The 16,781-nt window shown below is 28.9% G+C and overlaps 3 protein-coding genes across 8 annotated transcripts; 1 reads left to right on the forward strand and 2 right to left on the reverse strand.

The window, feature by feature from the left end:
* Window positions 1-25: 25 nt before the first annotated feature.
* Window positions 26-909, reverse strand: LOC143197755 (plasminogen receptor (KT)). Its single transcript, XM_076406458.1, has 4 exons — window positions 690-909; window positions 508-638; window positions 349-458; window positions 26-295 (listed from the first exon to the last, which is right to left on the reverse strand). Exons 1-4 carry the CDS (start codon window positions 768-770, stop codon window positions 159-161), a joined length of 459 nt encoding a protein of 152 aa, XP_076262573.1. The 5' UTR covers window positions 771-909; the 3' UTR covers window positions 26-158.
* Window positions 910-1,425: 516 nt separating this feature from the next.
* LOC143197754 (endoplasmic reticulum GDP-fucose transporter) lies at window positions 1,426-3,094 on the reverse strand. The gene is made up of 5 exons (XM_076406457.1): window positions 2,766-3,094; window positions 2,491-2,707; window positions 2,281-2,418; window positions 2,022-2,228; window positions 1,426-1,964 (listed from the first exon to the last, which is right to left on the reverse strand). Exons 1-5 carry the CDS (start codon window positions 2,846-2,848, stop codon window positions 1,572-1,574), a joined length of 1,038 nt encoding a protein of 345 aa, XP_076262572.1. The 5' UTR covers window positions 2,849-3,094; the 3' UTR covers window positions 1,426-1,571.
* Window positions 3,095-3,994: 900 nt separating this feature from the next.
* Window positions 3,995-11,241, forward strand: CRMP (Collapsin Response Mediator Protein). 6 transcript variants are annotated; one of them, XM_076406451.1, is made up of 9 exons: window positions 3,995-4,419; window positions 6,701-6,980; window positions 7,049-7,213; window positions 7,928-8,178; window positions 8,815-9,047; window positions 9,579-9,915; window positions 9,969-10,184; window positions 10,242-10,374; window positions 10,463-11,241. In XM_076406451.1, exons 1-9 carry the CDS (start codon window positions 4,381-4,383, stop codon window positions 10,537-10,539), a joined length of 1,731 nt encoding a protein of 576 aa, XP_076262566.1. In that variant the 5' UTR covers window positions 3,995-4,380; the 3' UTR covers window positions 10,540-11,241. The 6 variants fall into 6 exon arrangements, with proteins under 6 accessions (XP_076262566.1, XP_076262565.1, XP_076262568.1 ...); XM_076406450.1 differs by having other exon boundaries at window positions 4,000-4,419; window positions 9,954-10,184; XM_076406453.1 differs by lacking the exon at window positions 8,815-9,047 and adding an exon at window positions 9,176-9,387 and having other exon boundaries at window positions 4,000-4,419; window positions 9,954-10,184.
* Window positions 11,242-16,781: the final 5,540 nt, after the last annotated feature.

Raw genomic sequence — 16,781 nt, forward strand, 5'->3', positions numbered from 1 at the left:
TGTGGATAAAACAATCCTCAACTAAAATTATCTTATATTAATTTGTATTTAACTTATAAAGTTTTAATACAAATAATATAATGTCAGTAAGGTTTATAATTGCATCCTTTTTCAAAACCTTTATGACTGTAATATTGTAAATTTTATGAATATATTTATTAACGTGATATATGAACATGTAGCTTTTTTTGTTCCTCATTTTCCATCCGTTTTACATCTATTGATGAGGCGGTAGGCACTCCTAAAGGCAATGATAATAATTCTTCTTCATATCTCATGATACGCTCAGCTTCACCTATAAATAGATCATGCAATGTCTTATATTAAATTATCTGTTTTTGCACTGACCCAAAATCCTTCGCATTTTGTTTCCATAAGCTAAATCAGCTTGATAAGCATAAATAAAAGTTAGTGGAACCAATGGAGCAAGCGTAGAAAGCTTTCTTTTATTTCTATAGCTAAAAGATTATAAAATTACACATGATCATTTTCACTTTAAAATGATACCTGTATATAGCACCAGCTACACTTGTAATATAAAAAAGACCAAGCCAATAAAATAATTCCCTTTGTTTAGCTAATTCTAAGGCAACTTGGCGTTCTCTTAGTTGGTTTCTCATTTGCACTTGTCGTTCGATCTACAATTGTTTGCAATTCTGCAAGTGCATACAAATAATATATATTACTACCTTAATGTTATTTATTTCCGTAATGAAATCCTGGTTTTTCTTAAAGTTTTCTTCCATGCTTACAGTAAAATAATTTCCCATTTTTATTTGCTATTAATATTATTTTTATTGTGACAATTTTCGCGAGCGTCCTGTGGGTCGAATGAAAGCAATCATATTGAAGCCAATATTCTCCTTTGATCTACATTTAACAGCTGGATTTTTTTTGTTGACTTAAAAACCTAACCAATTCTGATACAATTCGCGCATATTCAGTAAATAAATCCAAAAGTAAATAGCAATAAGAAAATATTGATTTTTTTATAATTTATTCTTTCATGTATTTTGGGTCAACTGAATCACTGCATATTCGAATTATTGTGTTTATGGTTGCATAAATATAAATGTAAATAAATGTTTTTATAATCTATCTCAACAAACTCACTAGCTTTAACAATATCGTTTAGAGCTAATTTTAGAAATCTTATTTAATAAAAAATAATTGTTAGATTGGTCCAACTTCCTTCTATTATCCAAATATAAGTTTACAAAGGCAATAAAAATATGTATTTTCATACAAGTTAAGATAATTTTTATCATTTATCCTTATTTAATACACATGTGATTTTCATTATGATATTGGAACACTCATTTATAAGAATGCGCGTAATTATTCCTTAATATTTGTTTAAGATGATTTGCAAAAAACGATTGGCAAACAAAATTTGAGATAATAAGCATGGTTAAAAGAAACAGGTTTTTAAAACTATAAAACTTTATTGATGGAACAAATTTTTTGAACATGTTAAAATATAATAGTTAAAAATATGTATTTTTTAAACACTATAAAACCACAACACTATTAGACTAGTAAATATTTAAAATAAATATTTTAATATCAAATTAATTTTCTTTCTTACTCTTCTGTTTTTGAGCTTCCAAAATTCTTTTAGGAACTTCTGTAAATATCAAAGTGCCAGCAAATACCAGAATAGTACCAAACCAATGAGCAATAGTAAAAGGATTTTTGAAATATACAATTGAGAGTATTAATGATAAAAATTTTCTTAAAGTTATAACAAGGGTAACAGTCAATGACGTACATTCTGTTGTCAATACATAAACTGAACTAATGCAGATGTACTGTGTCAAAACATTTAAAATTAAATATACCCATATTATAGGCATAACTACGTTGAAAAATGGAACTGAAACTAGATCACTATTTGTTGCTACGACAGAGTGTTCCCAGATACTGCTGGAATATAACAAGAAACCTGGGAGAGAATATAGATGCTAAAAAAGTTTAAACTTATATTAATCTGTCGATTACACAAATAATATTAATGTTACCGTGTAAAATAACGCCTCTTCAGGATGTTTTCCATGAACTTTATATAATGTTTCTTGATAGATGCCCATTCTTGCCGATAATAACAATGCACCAGTTAATAGCAAAATTCCAATTATCCACCAGAAAAATTGATCTACATCTACAGAAGAAGGTTTGTTACCATCTTGGGGCAACTGAGGATTGGTATTATCACAGTCTAAACAGGCCTAGAATACATTTTATTAAAAAAAACACATTAATAACTGAAATAGAACCTACATTTCCAACATCCTTTGATGAATACAATGTACATATAATTATACCTGCAGTAATCATGAAAACCGATAAATATTTATCCCATGTATACTTTTTATTTAATAATAATATTCCCATTATCATATTGGCTATAAGAGAACCCTACAATAAATTATAGTAATTATAATAAATTATAGAAATTGATGAAAAACATTTTTATAAATTAATACTTACAGCTCTAAATATCATATGTAATGGGACTGGAATGTTAAAATTAAATGCCCAATTATTTACTACACTTGTTAGGAAAAAAAATACCACTAAAGTTAAGTAATCCCTAAGAGGAACCTTTGGTTTAACAGTTCCAAATTTTGAGGTAAATATAAATCCATGAACAGCAATAAATAAAAACTGTAGGAAAGTTATCAAATGACCTGCACCTGCATCTAGTCTAAAGCATAATGTTAACATGAATTTAGACCTATTATAACTGTACATTGAATACTTACTTAATAATATATTCGAGAAATATATTATTTAACATGCATCCTAATAATACTGTAAATATAGCTAGCCCTGCTTTAGAATTCATATTAACAATGTGAACTAATATCAAATCTGATGAAGTCAAATTTACGAATCAAAAATTTAATAATAGACTCCAAATTTTGAATTATCTTTTTTATAGTTGTAATGATGATCTAACGTACAACTACAGACATATAAATAATTACGATTGAAATCAGGCACTTGTTACACTATGATAAAACTTATTTGAATGCATACTTCTTTTAGGAACCAACATTGATTATTTAAAATCCATTGACTCGTAACGTAACTTATCTTAATGAGGTTAAATGACATAAAGTGGTTTTACGTGAATCGTGGGTTGTATATATATTTTATCCGGATAATCTTATTTATTTTCAAAATACCTGAATAATATAATCCTGTATTAATGTTTAATTATTTATTTTTAATTATATTAACAATAAGATGTAATAAAACCTATGTAACTATTTTTTGTAATTTCTAAGGTTAAGAAATTAATAAAATGTTATGTATCATCGCTATTTTATCGACATTGCTTAAAAATCTAAATATTATAAAAATTTTTTATTTACAAATGGTGATATAATTTTTTTTCTTTATGAATCTAGTGACTCCATCTATGACATACTTACAGTATTAATGATAACAATAGTTATTTAGATATTAAGATATCAGTAATTTAGTATTATAACTTCGTTATAATTTTGAATCTATGCTTAGGGAAGTTAATTAATTATTTTGGCTATTATTCTTATGCTTATAATAAATGTTGAATATAATATATAAAGTTAAACAAATATAATAGGTAGTTATGTCAAAACTTATCATCTTAATAAATATAGAATATGATATATAAAAAATTCGATTCATGATATAAAAATAAATATTTGTCTTAAATTCAGTAATATAGTTATTCTATGTATGTCAAAGAATGTTATAGAATTTGCCTGGAAAATATCATATATTGTTTTTTAAATATTGGTTAATAACAATAATGTTGTTTTAACATTGTTAACAACAATAAGCTTTAGGCCTGTTTTTTGATAAGAAATTATGTAAAGAGATCTGTAATTTAGAATGGCAATTTTTATTGATTATATAATATTATATTTTACTGGCTGCCTATGTTAAATACTAGTGTCTAAATTTTTGTTTTTATTTTTGATAAATGTTATCAATTTATAGCTACATGTTTTAAAGCTATGATTGAACGATACTTTGTCGGGTATTTTATTTAAGCGGGATTGAATTATATAATATATTCAAATATGTTTATATTATTGATAGACAACAAGGATTTTTCATGAATAATTTGTAAAAATATAAAATATAGGAAAATATATATCTTTTTATTTTAACGAATGTGGGTTGCGATTGATTAAAAAAGGGTGTAAAGGGGGTCTACCAAAAGCTCTAATACGCCTGCGTGTTAAAGAAACGGATCGGTGCAAGGTCGTTGAATCTAAATCTAACGTAAAGCGCGTTCTGTCATAGAAGTGTGGTGGCTCGTTTGGCTATAGTAAAATATCAAGGGCTGGGGTTTTCTGTTAAAAAGGGCGAGGATAATATACGATGAGCACACCAGTAAAGAAAGTGCCTATCCACCTGCAAGTAAGTAAAAAAAATCCTTTAACAGGTGTGTTGCATAAGGGTATATGTGAATTTTACAGCGGTACAATTTATTTTTTTTAAATTAAATAATAAATTGCAAAAAAGGAACAGTCTATTGAAAATAATTATAATAATAATAAAAAAAACATGTATACATTACTCATTCACTAGTGTCAATTTCAATTAATTTTATTTACCGGCAGTTCAAGTATGAGTTTTAATTGGCAATGTAAATTTAGATCTTAGGAAAAATAAATAAATGAGTAACATTAGCGTAGTTTGGGTGGGTATTAGCGCACAATTTTTCAATTACATATATTTGATGAAAATGATGTTCTTGTTTGTTAAAGACAATACGGATATCCGTTTTACTCTTCTTCAATGAATTTTAATTACAGTATCGTGCTAATGTAATTATTTGCTACTAATTAATTCGTAGCGGCGTTTAAGCAAACGGGAAGTGAAACATTTTAAGTAGCGAGACTTTTTTTATATTCAAATTAGATATAACAGTGCATATAGTTTCAAGCAACATCGTAACAGGGATTTATTTTGTATTTTTATGATCATGACTAATTAAATTTGTTTAAATATAATTCGACGTTATTCAGATTTATGCGGTTATGGTATTATCACTTAATTTTGTTTACAGTTAGATAATCCTGCATAATCAAACTATAAAACTGGAAACGAGACGAAAAGATCAGTATTAATTTGATGTGAATGTGTAAAGTTTTTAGATTGAAATATGGCAGTACGGCATGAAACGGTAACAATTTATTTATCTAGTTTTAATAAAATAGTCAAATATATTACAAATATTTTATATAACCCGGTATTAAAAGAAAGCCCTAGAATATTTGAATTATTTGTTAAATCGAAAATCATTCAAAATGTCAACCGAATTTGACTTAATCAGTTTTGCAACATTATCTTAAAATATCTAGATCAAAATAAACATATTGTAATTGGGTTAAGTCGGATGTGCTAGTTTCAACTGTGCACTAAAAATAAATAATGATTGTTTTCTCAATAACAAAAAAAAAAACGAAACATATGGGAATAAAATGGGACTCATTTTAAAGTCGGTGTAACCTAGATGGTTTGTTTGCGAATATATTAAATTACGCTATTCGTTTTTTTTTTCCTTTATATAGATTTCTCTTGTCTCAAAATAATCATTAATAAATTCACTGTGTGTAAGGTTGCCTTCCGGAGCTCGTAAAGATCAAACAACCCTAGAGTCTTATAGATAAAGCCCTTTTAATATAGTATTTTTAGACGTCTTAAATTATTTTAAAGAAACTTACATTATTTAGTTTGATAATATGATTTATAGTAGGGGTAGGAGGTATTTAACGCGCAATAGTGGAAACTATTTATGTACGTTCACTATTTAGTAACCATACAACATAATTAAGCTCAATTAAATCATCTTATTAACCTAATTAAATAATTATTAACGTCAATTTTATATATATAAATATTTTAAATTCTACAATCAATATACAAATATACTAAATAAATACACCTTGGTTATTTTTACAATGTTTGAGCTGATTATGTTTAGAACGCATTCTGATCAAACAAGTCTTTGACATATTCGTTTATAGAAAATTTAATCATTTACAATGTCGTGTTGTGTAGTAAGTTACTATAATTAAGATAATTTTGGATTGTGAAATTCGAAATAATTTACGCTCTCAAATAAAATGTTGGACCCTATATTCAAACACGGTTTGGTTATGTTTTCTTTTATTTTGCACTGCACTCATGATTTTTTGCAATTAATATATTAAACTTCCCAGTGGTCACATTACCAACTTTTTGGGGGGATTAATTGATGCAATTTTATACAATTTTAACCAATTGTGCAGATTCGAGGAACTAAGCGCTTTTTAGAAATTTAAATAAATAGAAATATAGCGATTGTTATCATAAAACTGTCCTGTATTTTTTACAAGTCATTGTCCTTTTGTATTTTTTTATCGTAAATTATATGTTTATTGTTGTATTAAGAATTCATTAATTCTATATTTTGTGTATCATGACTTTGAAATTCAATTTCGCTTTGTTATAGTATACTTTCGATTATAAACAAAAAAAGGCAGGTAAAAAATTGATAGAGAAAATAACGCAAGATAGGTTTTATCTAAAACCAGCTGAATGGGCTGGTCAGCCATCTATTCGTGTTTCTGTTAGTACCTGACATAGAAATAAATTGACCGAAGGTGTGTTCGCAGCAGGTGCGCCAATAATAAAAGAATTTTGCTTATTTCAGAGCTCCCAAAACCGTTTGCTTATTCGCCACGGACAAGTAGTGAACGAAGATGGGATCACCGAAGAAGATATTTATATCGAAGATGGGATTATTAAGCAGATCGGAAGAAATCTCATTATACCTGGTGGTACTAGAACAATCGACGCAAGGGGAAAGTACATTTTACCAGGAGGAATTGATCCCCATACCCATTTCGAATTTGAATTTATGGGTGCAAAATCGGTAGATGATTTTTATCAAGGGACCAAAGCAGCTATTGCTGGTGGTACCACCATGATCAGTACGTTACACAATATAAGCGCAAATTCGATTAAATAAACGTGTTTTTTTTTATTTGTTTTGTTACAGTTGACTTCGCCTTTCCTAAACCAGGGGAATCTATTTTAGACTGTTATTATAACTATCGGCAAAAGGCTGACGACAAGGTTTGTTGCGATTACTCATTGCATATGTGTCTACCGCAATGGTCCGAACAGGTGAAAAAGGAAATGGAAATTCTATGCAAAGAACACGGTGAGTTTTCCCTCAGATTAAAAAAAACTACTTATCATAGTTACTATTGCTTCACGCAAGTTTGAACACCCCTATACAACAATGTCAGTAATTAAGTTGATAAATATCATATTAAAAATTAGGTGTGTGAAAAAAATGTACGTTTTAATGCATAGCCGATTTCTAAAAATGTTGAAGGAAGCTTATTTAAAATATGGCCACCAAATCAGACTATAGGGCGTTCATCGCGTTGTCGTCCATCGGCTTCGAGCTTTTTCATGGCGGCTTTTCAAATCAGCGGAACCAAAATCTAACTGTATCATCAGTTCGAACATCTCCGCCAAATGAATTATTTGAATTTCTAATTTTAAGTGCGGCTTCCGTTGCTTTCAACTGATATTTCAACTGATAAAGCAAACTTGACTTGAATAATAATAGTAATTCCCATTTTCCATACCAATACCATTTTCAATCTCAGAAAATCGTTATTTCAATTCAATTTCAATCTGGACGGTTGATACACATGATATTTATTATTCATTCGAATGATGAATTGCTATGTTAACAAATATAATTGCTGTATGATAAGTGGTGATGCATCTACAAAAGATTTACTATTTGGTGGGGTTACAAAATTGATTGCTGATATAAATTTACTTCAATATTCAAAAGGTCAATTTAAATAATAAATAATATATTTCTCCATTATTTGAATGTCTATGACCTTTGTTTCAGGTGTGAACTCTTTCAAAATGTTTATGGCTTATAGTTTCATGTTAAACGATGCCGAACTATATAGTGCGTTTGAACAGTGTCAGAAACTGGGCGCCGTAGCTCAAGTACACGCCGAGAATGGGTCAATAATCGCCAAAAATGTAGAAAAACTCTTGGCGAACGGTGTTACTGGGCCCGAGGGGCATGAACTCTCTAGACCGGAAGACATCGAAGCTGAAGCCGTTAATAGAGCTTGTGTTATCGCTAAACAGGTAACGCATGCCACTTAGTATAAAACTTGTAGTATGTTGCATTTCGCATATACAATAGTAGTAGATACAACACAAACCTAGAATTTTCTTCGACTGTAAACGACATAAAAAAATATATACTCACTGTATCGATTAGCTGAAAATGCAGAGGCGTATTTAAATAAAACTGAGTATGACTAAAATTACCAATAAACGGAAATTATTTTTGTCGTAAAAATATTTATGATTTAATTTTTTTTTCAGCAAATATTTTATCCATAATTATTGTGAATGAAATCTATTTCTTTTTTGACTTTAATCCAATATTATCAGAACTGATATTTTGATGACATATGTACCTAACATATTTTTATAAATATTCAGCTAGATGCCGAATACATTAATTTAGATTTATCTCACTTTATCATGTTTGGATATTGGATATTGATTATGTTAAGGGAGAAACGAATATCGTACGAAACCTTTTATGTAGCGTAAATCTCAATATTGGATACTAATTTTGTTTTGAAATAATTTGCATTCTTGTATCGAACACATATTTTGTTTGCTTTAGTTTAACGTTAATTATATTTCATTTTACGGCGTATTGTTGTATGCGAATTATTTAGTAATTTTTATTTTGGCACCTGCTTGTAGGTAGATTGTCCTTTATACATAGTGCATGTAATGAGTAAACAAGCGGCAGAAACTGTTTGTCAAGCTCGCGCTAGAGGAACTCAGGTTTATGGAGAAACGTTGGTAGCTGCTATCGGTAGTGATGGTACCCACTGCTCTCACGCCAATTTCCATTATTCAGCTGGGCACATTCTTAGCCCACCTCTTAGATCAGATCGTAGCACACCGCTTGCTATCATGAACTTCCTTGCACAGTGAGTTTTCAGGAACCTTCGCTAATTTTTACTTGTGTTTGCCTGAATGTTGCTAACTAATATTAGAACTCGTTTTGCATGCTTATTTTGCGGTGCATCTAATCAATCGGCGCTTCAATTCCATACAGGTTAACTTACCGATATATTTGGTTCGGGTGTCTTCTGTCTCGTCAGCCAATGCCATTGCAGAACGTCGATCTAGTGGCCAGAGGGTGTTCGGAGAAGTAGAAGCTTCCTCCATTGGCATGTCTGGGGATCCACGTGACCCCAAATTGGTTACATCACCACCATTGAGGTCTAATTCAGATACATCAACGCAACTTTTGCAGTTGTTGTCATCGTAAGTTTGTGGTGTTACTAACATTACTAATAAAACAATTTGGCTTTTTTAATTTGGGAGCAATGCAGATTATAGCATATAATTTTCAAATATGTTATAATCGTTGTGTATTTTATTTTAATGTAACAGTAACATTGTATTGTTAGGTTTTTAATGTTTTTAAAACTATCTAAATAAAATCTTTAATACAGGGATGTACTGCAGTTAGTTGGAAGTGATAACTGCACATTTAACAAATCTCAGAAAGAATTGGGAAAAGATAACTTTACAAAAATACCCAACGGTGTAAATGGTGTTGAAGATCGAATGTCTGTCGTATGGGAGAAAGGAGTTCACGCTGGACTTATTGATCCAAGCAGATTTGTCGCAATCACCAGTACTAATGCTGCGAAATTATTCAACTTGTACCCAAGAAAAGGGTATATCGGCGTCGGATCTGATGCCGATATTGTTATTTGGAATCCGAGTGCTACTAGAACTATTTCTGCGAAAACTCATCACCAGGCAGTCGATTTTAATATTTTTGAAGTATGTTATAGTCAAACAGGATGCTTATAGATCTCAAGGATGGTAATTTACAGGGAATGGTTTGCCATGGAGTACCTGAATATGTCATCGTAAACGGACGGGTCATTGTGGATGAAGGAAACTTAAAAGCCGTTCAAGGTTATGGTAAATACATTGACTGTCCAGTATTCCCTCCATATGTTTATGATCCTGAAAAGGTTACCGAATTAAAACCAGAAAAAAATGGCACTAACGATGAAGGAATTCAAAATATAAGAGAACTGGAGAAGGTTGCTTCGTTAATATATTTGTTGTTTCTCACTGTATTAAACTAATATTTATTTTAGCTTCATTTCGAGGAAAAAGCGTGTTCTTCTCCGACACCAACAATACCTGAAGGAAACGTTTTAACACCCTCGTGTAAGGGTGCCAGGCCAGAAGGCCAAAGAAATATACAAGATTCTACATTTTCCATTAGCGGTAAGTAAAGATTAATCAGCTCAATTAATAGGTTTAGTGTTTAGCTTTATATTTATTCAGGAAATATTAACTGTATATTTTGTTACAGAGGAATTAGACGTTGAAAGAAAGTCTTGCATTCGCGTTAAAAACCCACCAGGTGGTAAATCTTCAGGCTTTTGGTAAAAAGACCCAACCAATACAAATTTGCTTTGATTATACCAGTTTCTTCAACATATATTTAATGTTATGCCAAAGTGACAGTTCTTCAGTTATATTTAATGCTAGACAAGTACCTGTTTATTATTTGTTGTATTTATGATTGTGTTAACATGAATAAATTTGCTAGAATTGTGTAAGTATTCTGCTTTTGTGCACTAATACATACAATGAAGCCAAATGTAATCTTCCATTATCACTATTTTCTATAGCTTTTTTGTGCCCTTTTCTAATGATAATAAAAAAATGTAAAAAAAACTGACACTGCCTAAACGCACTTATTTGCGTTTATTCTTACTTTGGTAAATCAAAGAAAACACGTTCATCATCAAAAATAAAAATCGATAACATTACTAGAATAGTTTGAAAGGAGGTTCTAAGATACTGGTATCAACTTTTAGCAGTAGACCAACAGTATGTTGAACTAGAGTATTTTAAATGTGTTACATTTATAATGAAAATAAGATTTATAAGACTTTGATGTTGTGCTGCTGTTGATGTTAGTATTATATATATGCTAATTTACAAATTATTTATATAATACACTATAACTTTTTATAATTAGCTGCAATTTTGTTTATTGATTATTAATATAGATATTTTTATGGCAATGTTTTTGTATATTTTTAAACTTATTTCATCTAATAAACTTTCAAAAAACTAGAGGATGTTTTAATAAAGAATTCCAACCTATGGATCATATTATAATCGATAGAATTTTATTACTTTGCTGTTTTGGTGCAGGCGCCGAGTTATTTACTCTTCACGGTGTAATTTGCATGAAATAAAAATCAGCCATTAAAATTACGAAAGAAACTTTAGTAGTGAATTCTTAAAATTATTTATCGGTTTATTGACACAATACTCTCTGTTGCCTTAGAATGGCAGTAAGAAATAACCTTTTATAGATCCGGAATAAGAAAACCCGCTTTCAAACATTTAAACTATTAATAGTTTCTGATTATAATTGCTTGTGATTATAAAATATTAAAACCAGAAAATGTTAAAATTATTTAGAATACCTTATTTTTGAGGATTATTTGAATATTGGAAAATGCTTGGATAATTATGTGTAGGATAATAACCGTGAGTTTTTGATATAAGGATATACGGGAAAGAACAATTAGGAAATCCGCAAGGACAAATTAGGTGTGTTATTTTTTTTTAATTTCTTTTGTAACCTTATTAGCTGAATAATTTTGGAAAATCTGTAAGTTTTTATTTAACATAAATAATATTGTTTCCGTATTAACTGAGACCATAGAGTAAAATATATTACATAATTTCCATATATTATATGATCATTTTCTAAAAATTGCCTTTTTATAATACAATTATATGTATTCTTAATGCAAATGTGATGTTTTATTTATTCTACTGACGAAAACTAGAATTCATCTACCGTGTTAATGACTAATTAAAATATATTTGCAATAATTCATAGTCGGCATATAGTCTGTTATAAAAATGTCTCATTTAGATAAGTTTGCTTTAACGTGTAAGATATGAATTTAAAACTTAATTCAGTTTAAATTAATTAATTAACGAAAACCATAATTTTTAAGTAAGGTCAGAGGTGTTAACATTAAATGTAATTAATTAATTATTAATTAATTAATTATTAAGTTATTTATTAATGATGATGTGTATTTAAGATATTATATTATATAAGATATTATGTAATATTTATGCTACAAGTTGTATGGATTTTAAAAAGCAAGTTTAACAAAATAATGAAAAAAATGATTGAGGGTTCTCCTAAAAGAAGGTTTTCGACATGGATCAAATCTAATTTGAACTTTATTGGAAATGTTTTGATGAAAAAGTCGGTCTTTAAAATCTAATTTTCGAGCTTACAAAAATCAAAAATTTAACCTCTTGAATCAGGCCCCTTTATATCGATTTAAATAACATCGTATTTTTACAATTTGCCACGGGATATGGGAATTGGAAAATTTCGTTTGATGTGTGTTCTCAATTTTCCGTTTATATTTTTTATGTGACTTTTATAATCCTCTTTAAATTTTTAAATTGGTTCAATTTGTCTGGAGCTGGCATAAAAAATGTATATATTGAAACCTTTCTTCTTTTCAACGGGACCCAAATATTCCTTTAAGTATTTTAAATTGGCGAATTTGTGGAATTTAAAAAATTTCTTCAAGGGTTTTCTTTGAGAGGGTTGAAAGATTATGCATTTTTTCTTATTGAATTTGAATAGACCGAATGTTTCTTGAAGTTTTTTTGTGAAGATATATGCATTTTAATAAAACGTAGGCGATAACGATGTGATTGTTTGATTTTTCTGTTTAATTAATATCTAATTTTATATGACACTTTAAGATAAAAAAAACTCAATATGAACGAACGTCATATTAACTCTGATTTTTTTTTGTTTTTATAAGAGGTCTGTTTATAGCAGAATTGTCGAAATTTTTTTCTATTAACTTTTGCAATCTAAATTGTATCTTAATTAATCTCCCAAAAAATCAATACATACTTAAAAGTAAAAATAATTTTCTAAGAACAGTCTTTAATGGAATTAACCATTCTACTTTTAACGGACTTTCTAAGAATTTCATCAGTTTAATTCAATTGTATGTCGGCTCGAATTGGGATATAGAGATGAATGTTATAGAGATGTGTGTTTGATGATATAATATGATTTTAATACCCATTATCCTCCATCTGTGTAACCTTGATGGTTAAGTCTTAAATAAAATAAGAAAGGTGCAAGAACTCATTGTGTTCATATTCTTACCAATTCTGATTAATTATAACATTAAATCACGTTCACAACTAAATAAATAGCCGGTTTTGCTTATTTGAAAATCCGAACTAAACTAAACGAAATCATTTGTTATGCTGTTAACTATATTTCTGATATCGAAATGTCAAATGCCACAACAACTATTAATGTATAATGATCTAATTAATGATTTAATTTTTTTTTATATTTCGCTCGCCTTTGATTAGGTGCGATATTGTGTAAGGACGTAGTGTGGTTTAGATTGTTATATTTTATTAGTCGGAATTACAAAATTGAGGTTTGTTATGCCACAAAACAATCATGTACTACAAATTTAAATTAATTGTTAAATTTAAAATATTCTTATTAGATGTCTGACAATGTAGTCCGCGTTGATTATATATTTTTTTATTTTTAACATTAATTTTACATGATTTGTGGTTAAAATCATCAAGTTTGCTTTGCACTAATCGGTGATGTACAAACTATAAAAAATTAAACTGCGTCTTATAATTGTTACTTATTTGATTAAAAGCAGAAACATTGTACATTTATTGGTCGTATTGTTGCCCGCTTTAAATGATTGTGATAACTGTAGAAGGATTGGGCAACATCTAAAATTAATAATACCTAAGATAATTAATATCCAGTGATAAATTAATATCATTGATCTTAAGTTAATTTAGGAGTTTAACCTTGAGTCTGATCTCTTCAGCTTATAGTCGTGATATACGTGATGTCTTTTGTTATATAGTCCAGACTTTTCTTCATGTGATTATTATCGATGGATCAGAGAATATTAAAATTAGGATTAATTTTTTGCAGGCCTAGAATATTGTCACGTGGCTTTTCTTTACAACGGTGATTATTTTTTGATTTATTTTGTAGAAACTTGTGCTGAAATGTTCAAAACGTGAAATGTATAATTACTTTTCACACACCATTCCAATCCAACAATAGGATTGGGTTTTTTTGGTATAAATTATGTAGTAATCCGTTAGCAATAGGTTTATCTTGATTTTTGAAACCATAGAGATCATTTAATGGATGCGTGTTTTTAGATATAGTGTGGTGAATGATAGAATATATCGTCATAAATATCATTATTTGAACCTTTATATTTAAAAAAAATCTTCCAAGGTTTTCCTTTCCTTTGTTTAAGGTTGCTCTAATGTTTTACTTGTCATCGTGAGATTTTGAAACAATTATAAACGAAGAAAAGATCAAAGTGATAAAACAGAGGGTTTATCCGCAATCTGTTATTCTTAAAATAGAAGAATATAATCGTGAAAATTTGCCATATTTCGCTATTTTTAATTTTTTCCAGCCATTTCTGCTTTATTATCTGGGTATTTTCTGTGATGCAGCTTGTATTTCGGAATCCGTAAATAACTTCTATTCGCAAAATGTGTTTCTGAAAGATTCCTGAAAGGTAGAGCTTTGCTTATAAAAAATAAATAAATTTTAAATTTTATGTTCAAAAGTTAACATTTTAAATCACGTTCTCACACTACAATGGTTTAGGCTAGGTTTCCATGTTTTATGACCGGCACTTTTATGACACCAATAATAATTAAGATGTTTTTTTTTTGACAACAGAGCGTTATCAAGGGTACGTCTGCAATCCGCGATGGTTTTAACAGAACTACCTTTATATTAAAAAAATCTACCAAGATTTTCCTTTCCTTTGTTTGAAGTTGCTCTAATGATTTACTTGTCATTCTGAGATTTTGAAACTTAATAATAAACGAAGAAAAGATCAAAGTGATAAAACAGACGGTTTATCCGCAATCTGTGATTCTTAAAATAGAGGAATATAATCGTGAAAATTTGCCATATTTTGATATTTTTAATTTTTTCCTGCCATTTCTGCTTTATTATCTGGGTATTTTCTGTGATGCAACTTGTATTTCGGAATCCGTAAATAATTTCTATCCGTAAAATGTGTTTCAGATACCATCATGATATCAATATTTTGTTTGAAGATTCCTGAAAGGTAGAGCTTTGCTTATAAAAAATAAATAAATTTAAAATTTCATGTTCAAAAGTTAACATTTTAAATCACGTTCTCACACTACAATGGTTTAGGCTAGGTTTCCATGTTTTATGACCGACACTTTTATGACACCAATAATAATTAAGATGTTTTTTTTTTGACAACAGAGCGTTATCAAGGGTACGTCTGCAATCCGCGATGGTTTTAACAGAACTACCCTTATATTAAAAAAATCTACCAAGATTTTCCTTTCCTTTGTTTGAAGTTGCTCTAATGATTTACTTGTCATTCTGAGATTTTGAAACTTAATAGTAAACGAAGAAAAGATCAAAGTGATAAAACAGACGGTTTATCCGCAATCTGTGATTTTAAAATAGAGGAATATAATCGTGAAAATTTGTCATATTTTGCTATTTTTAATTTCTTCCTACCATTTCCGATCAAGCATTGCGGGTTCGTGAAAATGACAGGGATTTTAAAGAATTTATTGGCGAATCGAAGGTGGTATAGTAATTTTCGACAATGGTTCATTTTTAAGTTATACAATGAAAAGTGCATTTTCTAAAAAAAAGGTAGACTTCTGTTTGTGTCACATATCTCAAAAACAATACGTTCTAAAGAATTTTTTTAAAGGATTTTCGTTTCTATTACCTCAAATTACATAGATTTTTGAAGTTTTATCTTTATTCAAGAGCTGAGAAATTTTGACACTTTTTTCATATATATAGCCATGAAAATTTGCCATTTTCGATCAAATAATTGAAGATTCATGAAAATAACAGGGGTTATAAATAATCTTATGGCGAATCGAATTTTCATATGATAATTTTCATACAATGTTTAGTTTTTGAGTTATACGACGAAAACTGTATTTTCGAAAAAAATAAATAGATTCTAAAGAATTTCAATGTGGATTTTTGTTTCTTTCACCCCAAATTACATATATTTTGATATTTTTTCCATATATTTTATTCTTATTTTGACTATTTTCAGTTTTTGTTATTGTTATTTCCGTTTAAATAATCGTAAGGTAATGAAAATTGCGGGTATTATTAAGAATTTTATGCTGAATCGAATGATAATATAATGATTTTCGAATAACATTTGGTGTTTAAGTTATACAACGAAGTGTATTTTGAAAATTGGATAGATTTCAGCTTATGTTACGTATCTCAGAAAATATGTATACTAAAGCATTTTAATGTGGATTTTCGTTTCTTTCACCCCAAAATGTATATATACATTCCACACACTGTTTCAGTCCAACAATAGGATTGGTTATATTTTCTATGAATTATGTAATAATGTGTTAGCACTAGGTTTATCTTGATTTTGGAAACCATGGAGGTAATTTAATGAGCGTGTGTTTTTAGATATAGTGTGGTGAATGATAAATCTCATTATTCGAACCCTTATATTTAAAAAAAATCTCCCAAATTTTCCTCTCAGCATCATCGCCTTCAATAT

This window comes from Rhynchophorus ferrugineus, unplaced genomic scaffold, assembly GCF_030347505.1.
Source record: "Rhynchophorus ferrugineus isolate W39M unplaced genomic scaffold, kcgeb_rfMv2 rfM5, whole genome shotgun sequence".
NCBI lineage: Eukaryota > Metazoa > Arthropoda > Insecta > Coleoptera > Curculionidae > Rhynchophorus > Rhynchophorus ferrugineus.

What these genes read in the sequence shown, in the direction of transcription:
- LOC143197755 (XM_076406458.1), bottom strand. Translation starts at nt 770, where the DNA reads ATGGGAAATTATTTTACTGTAAGCATGGAAGAAAACTTTAAGAAAAAC. An exon ending in CGGAAATAAATAACATTAAG is followed by an intron (nt 639 to 689) that starts GTAGTAATATAT and finishes AAACAATTGTAG; the next exon opens with ATCGAACGACAAGTGCAAAT. An exon ending in CAAAATGCGAAGGATTTTGG is followed by an intron (nt 296 to 348) that starts GTCAGTGCAAAA and finishes ATCTATTTATAG; the next exon opens with GTGAAGCTGAGCGTATCATG.
- LOC143197754 (XM_076406457.1), bottom strand. Translation starts at nt 2,848, where the DNA reads ATGAATTCTAAAGCAGGGCTAGCTATATTTACAGTATTATTAGGATGC. An exon ending in TACATATGATATTTAGAGCT is followed by an intron (nt 2,419 to 2,490) that starts GTAAGTATTAAT and finishes AATTTATTGTAG; the next exon opens with GGTTCTCTTATAGCCAATAT. An exon ending in CATCAAAGGATGTTGGAAAT is followed by an intron (nt 2,229 to 2,280) that starts GTAGGTTCTATT and finishes AATGTATTCTAG; the next exon opens with GCCTGTTTAGACTGTGATAA.
- CRMP (XM_076406450.1), top strand. Translation starts at nt 4,381, where the DNA reads ATGAGCACACCAGTAAAGAAAGTGCCTATCCACCTGCAA. An exon ending in TGGTGGTACCACCATGATCA is followed by an intron (nt 6,981 to 7,048) that starts GTACGTTACACA and finishes GTTTTGTTACAG; the next exon opens with TTGACTTCGCCTTTCCTAAA. An exon ending in ATATAAGAGAACTGGAGAAG is followed by an intron (nt 10,185 to 10,241) that starts GTTGCTTCGTTA and finishes TATTTATTTTAG; the next exon opens with CTTCATTTCGAGGAAAAAGC.